Source organism: Nycticebus coucang, chromosome 14 (genome assembly GCF_027406575.1).
Source record: "Nycticebus coucang isolate mNycCou1 chromosome 14, mNycCou1.pri, whole genome shotgun sequence".
NCBI lineage: Eukaryota > Metazoa > Chordata > Mammalia > Primates > Lorisidae > Nycticebus > Nycticebus coucang.
The window spans coordinates 47,594,978-47,608,943 of record NC_069793.1 but is presented as its reverse complement, the minus strand read 5'-3'; the positions used below and the strand labels follow the sequence as shown (position 1 = coordinate 47,608,943).

General features: G+C 48.3%; 1 protein-coding gene across 6 annotated transcripts in view; it reads right to left on the bottom strand.

Annotated features, from left to right (window-relative positions):
* Window positions 1–6,798: 6,798 nt before the first annotated feature.
* The window catches only part of PLEKHA7 (pleckstrin homology domain containing A7), a 226,704-nt gene continuing 219,536 nt past the window's right edge, over window positions 6,799–13,966 (bottom strand). For 5 of the 6 annotated variants that reach the window (XM_053562386.1, XM_053562388.1, XM_053562389.1 and 2 more), the window contains 4 exons: window positions 13,358–13,491; window positions 12,413–12,555; window positions 10,697–10,807; window positions 6,799–8,166 (listed from right to left, as the gene is read on the bottom strand). In XM_053562386.1, the coding sequence (XP_053418361.1) occupies window positions 10,707–10,807; window positions 12,413–12,555; window positions 13,358–13,491 (378 nt within the window). In that variant the 3' untranslated portion in view covers window positions 6,799–8,166; window positions 10,697–10,706. The remainder of the gene's footprint in view (window positions 8,167–10,696; window positions 10,808–12,412; window positions 12,556–13,357; window positions 13,492–13,966) is intronic. The other variant, XM_053562387.1, reaches the window with a different exon arrangement.

The following is a 13,966-nucleotide window of genomic DNA, read 5'->3' as shown; positions in this document are numbered from 1 at the left end:
TTGCAGTTTTTGGCCAGGGCTGGGTTTGAACCCGCCACCTCTGGCATATGGGGCCAGCGCCCTACTCCGTTGAGCCACAGGAGCTGCCAGCAATTGAGTTCTCATACGATTTTCTCTATCTCCTGACCTGGTTAATGTGACTATAGCCCTGAGCAACAGCCCCACCCCTACTGCTGACAAATCTGGTTTCTGAGCCTTAAAACTCAGGGACTCATAGTTGGGTCAAGAGTGCCAAAGCAGGGCAGCACCTGTGGCTCAAAGGAGTAGGGCTCTGCCCCCATATACCGGAGGTGGTAGGTTCAAACCCGGCCCTAGTCAAAAACTCAAAAAAAAAAAAAAAAAAAAAAAGAGTGCCAAAGCAACACCTCTCCATGGAATCCCCAGGCAATGCTCAATCAATGAGTCACAGCCATGGAGGCGGCTCCCATTCACTGAGCACCTGCTACATGCTAGGCACTGCATCAGGCACACTGCCATAGATTTCTCTTCAGACTGTCCTCATCAATTTCATCAGAGGTGAGTCTAATTCAAGGGAATCTATTTCCCCATAAAAATCTTGCTGTAAGTCTCCAGGGAGCTCTTTTCTTTTCTTCTTCCAGAACTAACAGCAACCAAAATCGTGGGTAAAACCTCTCTGGAGTCAGACAGATATAAGCTCAAATTTCGATTCAGTCACTTACTTATAAGTCAGAACTGTCATGCCTCAGGTTTTTCATCTATAAGATGGAAATGATAATACTTACAGTCTGGGTAGTCTAGATTATACCACAGTGGAAAATAAACCCCGAAATCTCAAGACTGAGTATATCAAAGTTTGTTTCTCACTCATGTAAAGTTAGCTATGGGCCTTGGGGCCTTTCCCAGGTAGTTCCCTTCCAAAGTGCAGAATTAGAACCAGTCAGTTTGCATCTTGTGGTTCTGAAATCTGGAATATGTGGCCTGTAGGTAGCCACTGCAGGGAAAGAGAAAGCTGGAGAGAGTGCACTGGTTCTTAAATGCTCAGCCTGCAAGCGACACATATCACTTCCACTTGTGACCCACTGGCAAGAGCTGGACACACAGCCTTGTCTGAGGATAAAGGGACCAGAAGATGTGAAGGAGCACACTGTGACCTCACGAGTAGTAACTGTATCGCCCACTAAGTGTGATACAAAGTGTCTGATACAGAATAAGTGCTTCGTAAATGTAATCAACCTTATTATTAACCATAATAATAAACTGGGAAACTATTCTGAGCTGATGTTAGTGGAGCTTCAAGTATGAACTAGATTCATCAGCAATGGGCAAGTCTCAGGAAGGTGGAAAGACGCTGGAGTGTAACCACGACTGTGCACCTCCAGACCCACGCACCAAGCTCAGTGAGTCCACTCTGGGCTGCCGTTTGTTCACTGCACAGCTTGCCATGGGCTCACTCTGCCAGAGGTCCTCAAACTTTTTAAACAGGGGACCAGTTCACTATCCCTCAGACTGTTGGAGGGCCGGACTATAGTTTAAAAAAAAAAAAACTAAGCAACCCACAGGGCCCCATTTCCACAGAGGGACACTTTCTCAGTGACTGTTCCTGTGAAGCTGCCCCTTTAAAATGATAACAACATAGAATCAAATGAAAATTCTCATTTATCTTTGGCTATTTTCAATTATTATAGAGCATTGATTGATGAAAGAAAGTCATAAAATTTCATCTCATTTTAAAGAGTAAATAGTAATTGATTTGTATAGGCTGGCTATGGTAAGATAATGTGTCCCCTAATTCTTTGTAGTTGCCAACTTTTTTTCCTGCTGAAAAATAGAAATGAGTGGCAAGGGCTGACTTGCTTAACTGGTGATTTTTTTAAAAGATGAAGGATAAATTAAATTCAAGGAAAGAGGATGGGGGAAGACGGTGGGTAAGTTCTCACCCAATGGGTACATTGCCCAGACATATGGCCCACTTCCTGGGTGAAGAGCATAACTTCCTAGGTTGAAGGGCTTTAACTTGCAAAAGCAGTTTATGTAACCTAATTGTGTGTACCCTCATATTATCCCGAAATTAAAAAAAAAAAATGAATGAGTCCCTGCTGCCCAAATGTACTTACCAAGTGGCACTAGACTAGAAATAAAATTTCTATATAGAAAACATAAAAAAAAACCAAAAAACTATGAACAAATTCCTATGCACATTGCATATATTTTATTTTGAAGTTAAAAAAACAAAACAGGAACAAATACAATCACACTGCTTCATGTGGCCCGTGGGCCGTAGTTTGAGGACCCCTGCAGCCTTCTCTAGCCTTCCGCATTTGACAGTGAGAAATGGGGAAGCGGGAGGCAGACGCCACAGCATCTCACTGCCCACTCCAATCCCACATCCCCCAAGTAGTCAGCAGGTATGTGAGATGAGCTGGGCACTGAGCAAAAGGCAGCTGTCAAAGAGCTTGCTAAGCTGGCTAGCAAGACAGGTACGTGGGGACAGATGCAGCATTGTGGTTGTCTTGTGGGTAAAGTTCATGGAAACCATCCCATTTTGTGAGGCTTGTGCTCTAAGCAGTTGCCAGTTTGCAAGGAGTCTCTCTTAGGTTAACAAGTTTTTCTCTAAATTAGTTAATGCCATGGGTGCCTACTGATAGTGGCCATGGGTACCTAATGATGCTCAGACCACTCTGGCCTAAGTTGTAAGCCAGCCCAGCTGATGTTAACATATCTGCAGTGCCACAGCCAACCTGTTCTAGTCCAGGAATGACCAGAGGAGATCCCTGAGCTGAGCAGGAGACAGAGGCCATAAAATCTGCATTACATGTATTATTGTCATTGGGACCTCATTTGCGCTGACCAGCTAGTGTGGCCCCAAGAAACACAAGTTATAGCAGGAAGGCCTGAAAGCAATGACCAAGAAAACAAATCTCAGGTTAGAGACAGAACACCTCAGGAGGCTCCCAGAACGAGGAAGGGGGCTAGGGTCTCCACGGTTGTGGGCAGAGATGGACTCGGAGAACGACTGCTTTTTACTGTGATTCTGAATCTACTGTAACTCCCCCATGCCACTGTCTTCTAGGCTGGAGATTTGGCAAAGACATTGAAAGGACTTTGCTGACATGTCCAAGCCTTGGGAGCTCTCCATGCAGAATCTAATTCTCCAGCTCCTCCCAGGGATGATTCTGCCTCTGAACCCAAATTCTAGGTCTAGGAAGGAGTGCTTTCTAGATCCAGGAGGCCACTGGAGACAAAAGTGATTCAGACCAGCAATGAGCCAGCTCAGTCAAAAGGAGCCGTGCACCCTCTCTGGTCGGAGAGTTCCTCCCTCTGTGTGGGGAGAATGAGACTTGGCAGATAGTTCCAGGGCCTTGGGCCACGATGGCAAAAGGGACCACGGCCATGGCACACACGTCCAAAGACACCAAACCAGTTAAGGATTGAGATGCAGTTCAGTGCTCAAGGAGAAGCATCTGTGACTGACTAGGGAGGTCAAGCCAGGGACTGGAGGATGGGGCCAAGGCTGCTGTGACTACAGACAGCTGAAGCAGCTTCCTGTCCGACTCTGTGAGCTCAGCCAAGGGACTGTGCCTCCCTTGTTCTGTCTCAGCTCTAAGGAGTCTGAGAGTGAGCAGCTGAATAGCACAGAAGCCCTTATTCTCCAGGACAACCCTCTTCCATCAGAAGGAGCCCTAAGCACAGGTCTCCTGGCCTTCCACATACAAACCTTCAAGGAGCTCAACTGTGAAGCCTCTTCCCTGTCACTAATTATTTGTCTAATCACATTTCTGAGACATGGCAGACAAATGCTGGGAGCCCTCTGTCAATAAGCTGTCCCCAGTGTGCTCAGAGAGGTCTCTTTTAGGGTCTGCATGTGCTTTTCCAAAGCACCAGGCTCAACCTCTCTTCCCCAAGCCTGGCTCTTCCCAGGCTGGTTGGTGCCCTCCAGCCAAGGCTGCACCCTCCCCTGCTGGGCTGCTCCCCTCCCCGCTGCTTGCGCCTCATCTGCATTTAACATCCCTTGTTGGGTTGTGGCAGAGAATACTCAACAGACTCATATTAAAAATGCCCTTTAAAATTCAAAAGCTTTGAACTAAAGAAATACCTCGAGAAGTTTTCATGGAAAGTTCAGATCCTCTGGTTCAATTCACTACACTTAGATGCACCTTTTCAAATAATAGGGAAAAAATGTAACAGGGTCAGACCCAAATCAATACGCTTGTTCAAACAGAATTGCGGGGACTGTGATGTGCACACATTTTGTACTCTGCCTTTGTACCCTGCCACTCGCTCTGAAGAAAGGTTTCTTTGCTAGGAGAGCAATGAAAGTGGTAGCCTTTTGAGTAGAGGCGGCAAAGCAATGGCATGTTTACTGGGCTGGGAGGGGCTGCCATTTTTCATGCCTTCCCCAGCCGAGTCTCTTTGTTCTTTTCATAATGGTGCGCTACTCAAAAATGGGCAAAGTCCTTTGCACACCCAGCATCTGATGCTGAGTTGGAAGCAGAGGGCTCCCAGCATTTGTCTGCCATGTCTCAGAAATGTGATTAGACAAATAATTAGACAATTAATTTGCTGCTTCTTTCCACCCTTGGTGAGAACACAAAAGGACTCCTCATGGAGTGCCATGCTCCAATTGTGGGAAACTTCCAAAGCCCAAAATGGGCCCTCGTCTGGCTGAGCCAAGGTCTGCATCCATCCACACCCACCCTTCAGGCCTCTGGAGCCACCTGGGCAGAGAGATGATTCCCTGACCTTGGGCTGCAAACAAAAATAGCCAGGAAAATTCTGGAGACCCTGAAGGCAGCCATGGGATTAGACACAGTGGTTCTCAACCTTCCTAATGCCTCAGCCCTTTAATACAGTTCCTGTGGGTCACAACCCACAGGTTGAGAACCGCTGGATTAGGAGTGGAAGGGGTCAGGCTGCGGTTTATACTCCCACTGACAGACACCAAGGCAGGTTGAAAAGTGAATGGCTGGGAGAAAACAAAATGCTCGTTTACAGCATCTACACTAGCCCAGGCGTATCTACTTCATATATACTCACAAGCCATAGGAATGATTGTAATCATTTAAACAATGTCCTGGACACATTGAGAATCCTGGCAGCTCAGGAGGTTCAAGTGGGCATTAGGAAAAGATGTTATTCCCAAACTATTTTACACTAGATCCTAAAATGTTTTTGCTAAAAAATCAGATATCCAGGGCTCACCCTGGGCCTGGGCTAAAGTTAAGAACTGAGGAGTGAGTGATGTCAGCAATGGAAGAGGAGACACTTTTTTTTTTTTTTTTTTTGAGACGGAGTCTCATTATGTCATCCTCGATAGAATGCTATGCCATCGCAGCTCACAGCAACCTCAAACTCTTTGGGCTTAAGCGATTCTCTTGCCTCAGCCTCCCAAGTAGCTGGGACCACAGGTGCCCGCCACAACACCTGGCTATTTTGTTGTTGCACTTGTCATTACTGTTTAGCTGGCCTGGAACCAAGTTCGAACCCTCCACCCTTGGGCATGTGGTCAGTGCCGTAAACACTGTGCTACGGGAGCCGCCAGAGGAGACATATTTATGCCTCCTCCCCACGTCAGGTACAATTCTATTGTTCAAAACTCTACTGAGGCCCTGGGTCTCCTATAAAGAAGAGAAGTTGGAACTGCTGGGCCACACTCTGGACTGTCCTTGGTCAGCCAGTACTTTCACTGATGGCCCCATCTTACCTCAGGTAACGAGGGAGTCTTCTCCAGGGGTTGAGACAAGCAGCGACACGTTGCCTGCCCACACAGGCTGTAGCTTGAGTGTTCCTTTTCTGACCCTGTATGCTCTCTGCCATCGGAGTTGAAGGCCTGTCACACTCTCTGTAGGTTGACATTTCTCTGTAGGTTGAAATTTGGGCAACAATTCCTATTAAAGAGGTTACCCCTCCTATTGGATGGAACACTCTGGAAAGAGCAGTTAAGAGGTTGCCATGACTATGTGAGAGAGACAGAAACTGAGACCAACAGTAAGGACACACTTTTAGTGAGAGAATGTCTACAACCTGCCACCCTGTGGGCTGGGCACAGCCGCCTGGGTTTGGTGGGAGGCTTGGCATTCAGCTATGGAATCATTCCCCACTCTTTCATCTGTTATGGAGACATCTCCAAAAATGCCTAAAACCAGAGAGTATTTTTTTACTTTAAAATTCAAACTGAGACCAGTAGCTATTATATATAAAAAAAAAAAAAAAAAAATCAGCCATATCCCCTGTTCAGAATGCCTTAAAATCTATTTTTCCCCAATTTAAATAGTTGGAAAGTCATTCCAAACCTCGGATGCTCATTTTGGCAGTAAAGAAAAAATGCCATAACAACAAACTTGGAAATATACACATCTTTAAATTGAACTGGCCTCTTGCCTTCTGTTTTAAGCACACATCACAAGTCAAAATAAATTAAATACAAATCCAGTTTGTAATGGTCCATCACTAACCCACTTCATTGGAACAAGCTGGTGGTGTGTGGATTGGAAGGCGGCCCATAGCGTCCTCTGTGCTGTCCTGGATTGGATTACAGTCTGTCTGCCAAACCAGTCCCATACGGGAGTCTAGAGCCCAGCGGCTCCTTGGCTAAAGTAAGGAGGGGAGGGGGGCCAGCCCAAGCAACTGCCAAAGCCTGGCAAGGGCCCAGAAGCACCGGCCTCCTTGCCCCAGGCCTCCAAAGTCAATCAAGTGTCAAGGAACTGTCATCAGAGAAACTTTTCATAGGAGAACACAAGCAGGGTTGAGTGCTAACAAGGGGGGATTTTCCAAAGAAATGGAAAAAAACTAACAAAGGCCACTCAAAGAGCATATAACCAGTAAGAAACAGGAAACATATCAGGTTAATATTTTAATCTGTACATCACATTTGTTTTTGCAAACCATTACGCTTTTATTTAAATTAACATTTCCTTGCAAAATATTCATTTCATTTTTCCAACAAAATCTTATAAAGGCAAAAATAAAATTTTATTTTGGCAAATGTCATGAAGTTGATACTGGCAGCATATGGAGTTAGTTAAAAATAGACGGCAACTTCTAAATATATTCAAGATTCTTTTTTTTTTTTTTCTGAGAATAGTCAAGACAAATTTTTCATTTAAAGTATGGCTCCACCCAATGGAGGTTTTTGTTGTTTCCTTTCAAACATTTTCTATATGAAGAAGATCATAAGAACGTGTCTTAAATAAAGGTCCACAAACTCTGCCCCTGGCTTGGTAGCCCTCTCCTCATTTTGGGCTGGAGTCAAGTCCAAGTCCTGCCATCGTGGCCCTGCTGGTGGCAGACTGTCAGGAATGGGGAGGCTCTCTGGTAGGCAGCAAAGGCTCCCATCACAGCCTATCTGGAGGGAAGGCATTCATCACGGATTTTTAGGTAGATGTTACCCAGTATGGGGTTTATTGCTATGATACAATACAATAAAAGTTGCTTTCACCTTTTCTGTACTTCAAAGTGAATTTTTTTTTTAATTAAAGCAAACCACTTTTTTCTTTCTGAGAAGAGCCCTTTGCTGAGGGAACTTGGTGGGCAGGCCATGGAGCCCAGTGATCCTGAACACAGTTTCCTCTAAACCAAACCCAAGGGCCAAGGCACAGACTTGGGCTCTCCACACTACACTGCTGGAGTTCACACAGAACTGGTCACCAGGTCAGGGACAGCTGCTCACTGCAGCCAACGGCCCCTCTTCTTCCAGACAGTGCTCTTCTCCAACAGGCCTAACGCTAGAATCTACTGGTAGCACATCCTCAAATCCAACCTTCACCTGAGTCTGTCGGAAGTTGGATCGGCCTCTGCTCCCACTGCCCTTCTCCCCAACCAAACTGGTCACTCAAACAGTACCTGAATCTGTATGTGCAACTATAAAATCCTGCATCCTCACCTTTCCAGCCACGCAGCCCTTGAGGTGAACATATAAAATATATTCTGATTCTAAAATACAGTGTCAGTACTTTACAGTGTGTATCAAAAGTGCCTTTGTCACATGTAAAAAGGAGTCTGAACTAAAATTAGTGTTAGGACCTAGCCCTGTGGTGAACACCCCTCAGCTGGTGAGCTGTTCCTTCCTCCAGCTGAGCCCTGCTTAGCTGGAAGGTGCTTCTTTGGGGGCTGAAAGGTCGATCTCCTCAAAGGAAGCTGGTTCCACTGGGTCCCGGGGCTCCAGGCTTCTTTTCTGCACAATGGGTCATGGGTCGGGCACTGCCTGGGCTGGCAAAAAGCACAGGAGACAATGAGAGGCTGGCAGAAGCCCTGCTCGCGCCTGGGGAACGGGCAGCAGGCACATTTGTGCACACACGTGAAGGGAACAGCACACAGGCTAACGGCAGTACAGCAGGGGCCTCAGGCAATGTGGCCGCTGCTGGGGGACCCTCAGCTTCTAGGCTCATGAGCTTTCAACCCTACCTTGCATCTCCCTTGCAGACACCTGCTGGTTCCTAAATTGGGTCCCTGCTCTGACAGGGCAGAGTCAGAGCAAAGATGCTGAGGTCCAGTCTGGCTCTGCCCTACATTCATCAAAAGACTGTGGACAACTCCCTCAACCTCCAAGGGCTTTGTTTCTCTAATCTAATAACAAGGTGATCACAGCTGCCTCCTAATGAGAATGCTATGAGGGTCGGAGGGAACACAGATGTGCTACCTCACAGCCACAGGGGCACGAAAGCCCAGAGGAGCAGAGCCTCTCTCCTCCCTCTCTGAGCCCAGATCTCTAGGAGAAAACCACACACCCTACTGTGGCCTTCTCAAAGACCTGACTGGATCACTTCCCTGTGGTTCCTTAGTTATGGGGCCTCCAGTCCACGCCTCCCAAGAGCTGGGCCCAAGGAGGCAGACCTCCTCTTCCCACCGTCAGGCTGCCTGGGGCCTGCTGACTCTGCTCCAAAGCTAGGAGACACCTCCTGAAGATCATGCCCTGTCCTCTATCACATCCTCTCTGTCCCTCATTTCAGCCTCTTCTCCAAAACTTAGGGCTGCTGGGGTGATGCAGACATGAGTGGTGATGCAGAACAAGGGCTCTAGACGCGCATTGAAAGGGTTCAAACCCTAATGCTTATAAGCTGCGGCTCCATGGGCGAGCCCCTCAGCTCTGTGAGCTTCATTTTCTCATCTGTAAACTGGGGGTAAATGTCTTTTTTCCTTTTTTTTTTTTGTCTTTGTGAATGTGTTTTTATTTTGTTTTTTTCAGTTTTTGGCCGGGGCTGGGTTTGAACCCTCCACCTCTGGCATATGGGGCCGGCACCCTACTCCTTTGAGTCAAGGTGCTGCCCATGAATATGTTTTTTTTTAATTTAATTTAATTAATTTATTTTTTGAGACAAGATCTTGCTCTGTTGCCCAGGCTGGAGTGCAATGGCATCATCATAGCACACCACAGCCTAGAACTCCAGAGTTTTAAGTGATCCTCCTGCCTCAGCCTCCCAAATAGCTGGGACTATAGGAGTGTGCCACCACACCCAGCTAATTAAAAATAATTTTTTTTTTTTTAGCAATAAGGTCAAGTGATCCTCCCACCTTGGCCTGACAAAGCGCTAGGATTATAGGCATGAGTCACCACACCTGGCCTGGGGGTGAATATCTTCTTAGAGTTGTGTTTTTGTTTTTTGTAGAGACAGAGTCTCACTCTATCGCCCTTGGTAGAGTGCTGTGGCGTCACACAGCTCACAGCAACCTCCAACTCCTGGGCTTAGGCGATTCTCTTGCCTAGGCCTCCCAAGTAGCTGGGACAACAGACGCCCACCACAATGCCCGACTATTTTTTTTTGTTGTTGTTGTTGTTGCAGTTTGGCCAGGGCTGGGTTTGAACCCTCGGTATATGGGACTGGCGCCCTACCCACTGAGCCACAGGCACCGCCCCTTAGAGTTGTGTTGATCAAAAGAGATGCCTGTCACATAGCAGGTACTCAAAAATATCAACCATAAGTATATGTAAAGGAAGAAGAGGGGAATGCCCTACAAAATGATGGAGAGATGAAATACATGTATCAAGGAAAAGCCTGCCAAGGCCTACAGTCTGACCCTCCCCTGTCCAGGTGAGAGGATGGGCTCAGAAACCACAGACCCAAGCCAAGAACTCACTGGATCAGAGGCCCAGCCTCCCAACTCCTGCTCTAGGGTCCTTCCTTGATCCCACCTGCATCTCACCACTAGATGCTCACCTGGGGATGACTTAATAGGGGTGGGGCCAGAACATTCCCATTGGCTGAGGACCAATTTCCCATTACCCTGGCTTTTCTCCCTAACCCCACCCCTTAGGTGTCCAGTGACTAAAAAGGCAGTCCCAGTCTTTGCTCTGACACTACTTTGTCACCCCTTCATTGGGCCTTTTTCCAGTTGTGATAGTTTTTCAATGTCTTCAGCCAAAGCCCTGAGAGGCCAAGATCTCATGCTTCTTTTCTAATCCCCTGTGGCTGGTCCTTAGGGCACCGGATGCCCTAGGGAAGGAAAGCAGGGTGGGAGAGGCACCGTCTGGTTCTGGAGATTTCAGGGAGGCCAGAATCATACCGTCTCTATTGCATGGGAGCCACTGAGGCTTGAGTTCCTAGAAAGCATCAGTTCCTCATCCCCCTATCTCCCCTAACTCCAGGGCAGGGCGGCCCCCCCAGCAGCTGCCTTGTGGATGGAAGGAAGCAGCAGCAGGTGGCACTGCAATCATCTCAGCAGCAGCAGCAGCAGCAGCAGCAGGGAGGGCGAGATGAGGGCAGGGAGCATTGCAGGGGGCACGCCAGGCGGGGACTCTTACTTGGAAGGTGTTAGACAAAGGTGTAGTGGAGTCCGTTGGCTAAGGGGGGGTAAGGTGGCACCGTTCTGGAGGACAGGGGGGCGTTAGGCGGGAGGAGGGCCAGTTGCTGAGCTAGACGGGGCACACAGGAAGTAAGTCATGCGTTAGACTCCTCAGAAGCTCCCATAGCACCAGGCGCCCCATGTGGCAGGGCTGGGGTGGTGTGGGCCCCACTGCCCACCACCAGCAGCCTGGCCTTGGGGGGCAGATCCACAGGACCTGGTGGGGAACCAGCTGGTACCAGCTTGTAGTTTCTGGGTATGTCTCTGAGATGAGAAGAGGGAGCAGGAGTGAGGAAAGGCTGCAGCAAAGATCATCACCGGGTGGGAGGTGAAAAAGATCCCGCCAACTGGCCTGGGCGTGTGAGGGCGGGGAGTGCTTGTCTGCTGGCGGGAAGGAAGCCGAGGATGGCAGATCCACAGTTAGGCCAAACACAGGCGAGAGGAGGGCACTCTGCGGTGGGGAGTAGCCCCCACTGGACCCCTCCATGTGAGAAGCTCAAGAGTTGCTAATATGAAGGGTACATGTAAAACTTACTAAATGTAGACTATAAATGTCATAACACAATAACTAAGAAAATGCCAAGAATGCTATGTTGACCAGTTTGATGAAAATATTTCAAATTGTATATATAACCAGTGCCTGGTACCCCATGATTGCATTAATGTACACAGCTATGATTTAATAAAAAAAAAAAAAAGAGTTGCTAAGATGAGTCCCTGGTTGTTAGGGTCTTAATGAGCTATTCCTGTGTCTCTAGCCACAGAATGCCACATGGCTACCTCTCAGCCCACTCAGCATGTCCTCAATGAGGAATGGACAATTGGGGACAGAAAATTGGCTTCCACTGAGACTCTGGACCCTCCCCTGTCATCAGTCACTCTCACTGCCAAAGCTCTGCTCCCCAGACCAGGCTTCCCAGGCAGGGTCCACCCCAGGCCACTTCTAGACCCCATGGCCAGGGCTGGTGAACCCATACGGGCTGTGACACCACTTGAGGCTCTGCGGCCACCCCTCCCCAGAAGGAGCACCAGCCCGACATGCCATGTTATCTGCATCTGGGAGGACAGTGAAGGTGAACTGCAAGGGCAGGAGACACACAAGGAGGAGGAGGAGCCTGGAGTTTCTGTCCTGGCTGAGAGCAGCTTTTTACACACACACATACGCACGTACACGCATGCTCCTATATCACAGTGTAATTTTTTCCAGCTGACCAGCAAAGTCCTGATTTCTGACACAGGATACTCTGACAAGGTGAACAGTGGCTTTGGCTTGGGAACCAAGGCAGAGGTTCCAGGGAGGGCTAAATCCAAACACCAATGGCATTCCTGTCTCCTTCACAAGGTCAAAAACTCTGGCCTGGGCTCCTTGGCCTCAAGGCCTGAAAAACCTGGTCCTAGTCATAAGTCTCTGAGGAAGCTGACAGCAGCACCACTTTGGGACTTATTTCCCCTGTACTCCTAAGCTCTGCCCCTACCCCACAATCTCTCTCACTGCCTGGTTTGCCCCACCTCCCCTCCCAAGCCCTGCTATGCTCATGCGGCAGGACCCCTCTGGACAGAACACACCACTGACCCTCAACTACTGATGCTGACACCTTGTCTTTGCTGACTCTGTGGTTCTGGGACAGGCTGTACTGGGCCAAGCCCCCAAGAGCAGTGGCAACCATGGCCTTACCTGCCACCTGCTTGCTGCGCTGAGAGGCCTCAGAGGCCAGGGCATAGGAGATGTTGATGATGCGCTCCTGCTCCTGAAGCTGTAAGTCCAGGTCAGCTGTACTGCTCCTGTCCTGGCCTGATGCCGGCTGTAGGTTGCACATGCTGCAGGACGGGCAGGAAACAGACTCTGGGTCCTCGCGCCCCTGGGCATCAGCCTCAGGAGGGGAGGGACTCCCTGGCTGGAGGTTCTCAAATACTTTTTTGTAGGGCATCAGACAAACACTATGGACATTTTCCCTAGAAAAAGGTGTGTGTGCCTCTCCCCAAACACCCAAATGATCATAGTAGCTTTGTTCCTCTTTTAGGAGGGCCAAAGACCTCAAAATAACAGCTCTAGCTGGAGGTTCCTATTACATTCAGACATTAAATGGCTAACCTAGCTCTGAAAAGAAGGCTTACAAATAACACATTTCTGAAGCTATAGAGGCTGAGGGGATAGGAAAGCTACTTCCTAGGGCCCCCACATAGTGCCTAAGGAAGTAGGTAAAGCTTCCAGCACCCTCTGGACAAGGCTGAGGGCCCTAGCTCTGATCTACCACACTGAATGAGGGAGCACCGACCCAGATATTGTGAGGACTCTTGTTAGAGTTCATCTCCAATTAGCTCTGCTTCACTGTCATGCTTGCTTCTGTTACCCACACTCACTAGTGTCACTCAGAACCCAGTTGAGGTGTGACAGCCCATGACAAGAAACCTCTGAGTGTTTTAGGCCTTTCTGGGTGACCCAGGAAGTTTCCTCACTGATCTATTGCTGAGTACCAGTTTGCCTTCTCCAAAGAGAAGGGCTTACCTGAGATGGAGGCCTGGCTAAACACATACTCTAGCCAGCCTGGCCTGAGGCCCGCATGATTAAGACACCACCTGGGGCTGGGCCTAGTAAGCTGTCAAGCCTGAGCAAGCTGACCTTGACCGGGTGAGAATATTGCGGATCTTCTCAGCTTTGCGATACCGAGCCTGCAGCTCCTCAAGGCTGGGTGGCTCTTCGGGATCCAGCTCCACGTAACGCTCAGGGATGGAGACCTTGTCTGGTTTGGACAGCTGGGGAGAAGGCCAGGAGGTGGTCGGGGGAGAGGCTCAGATGTCTGGGTTTGGGAATTGATTTCCCCAGTCCCATCCCTTCCCACCACGAGAAAGCAAATAGAGTCTGTAAGGCTTAAGTAACTTACTAAGATAACAAAATTAGTCAGGGATGCAAGGCTGGTTTAACATACGCAAGTCTATAAACGTTATCCACCATATTAACAGAGGCAAAAATAAAGATCACATGATCCTCTCAATAGATGCAGAAAAAGCATTTGATAAAATCCAGCATCCTTTTCTAATTAGAACTCTGAAGAGTATAGGCATAGGTGGCACATTTCTAAAACTGATTGAAGCTATCTATGACAAACCCACAGCCAATATTTTACTGAATGGAGTAAAACTGAAAGCTTTTCCTCTTAGAACTGGAACCAGACAAGGTTGTCCTCTGTCACCTTTACTATTCAACATAGTGCTGGAAGTTCTAGCCAAT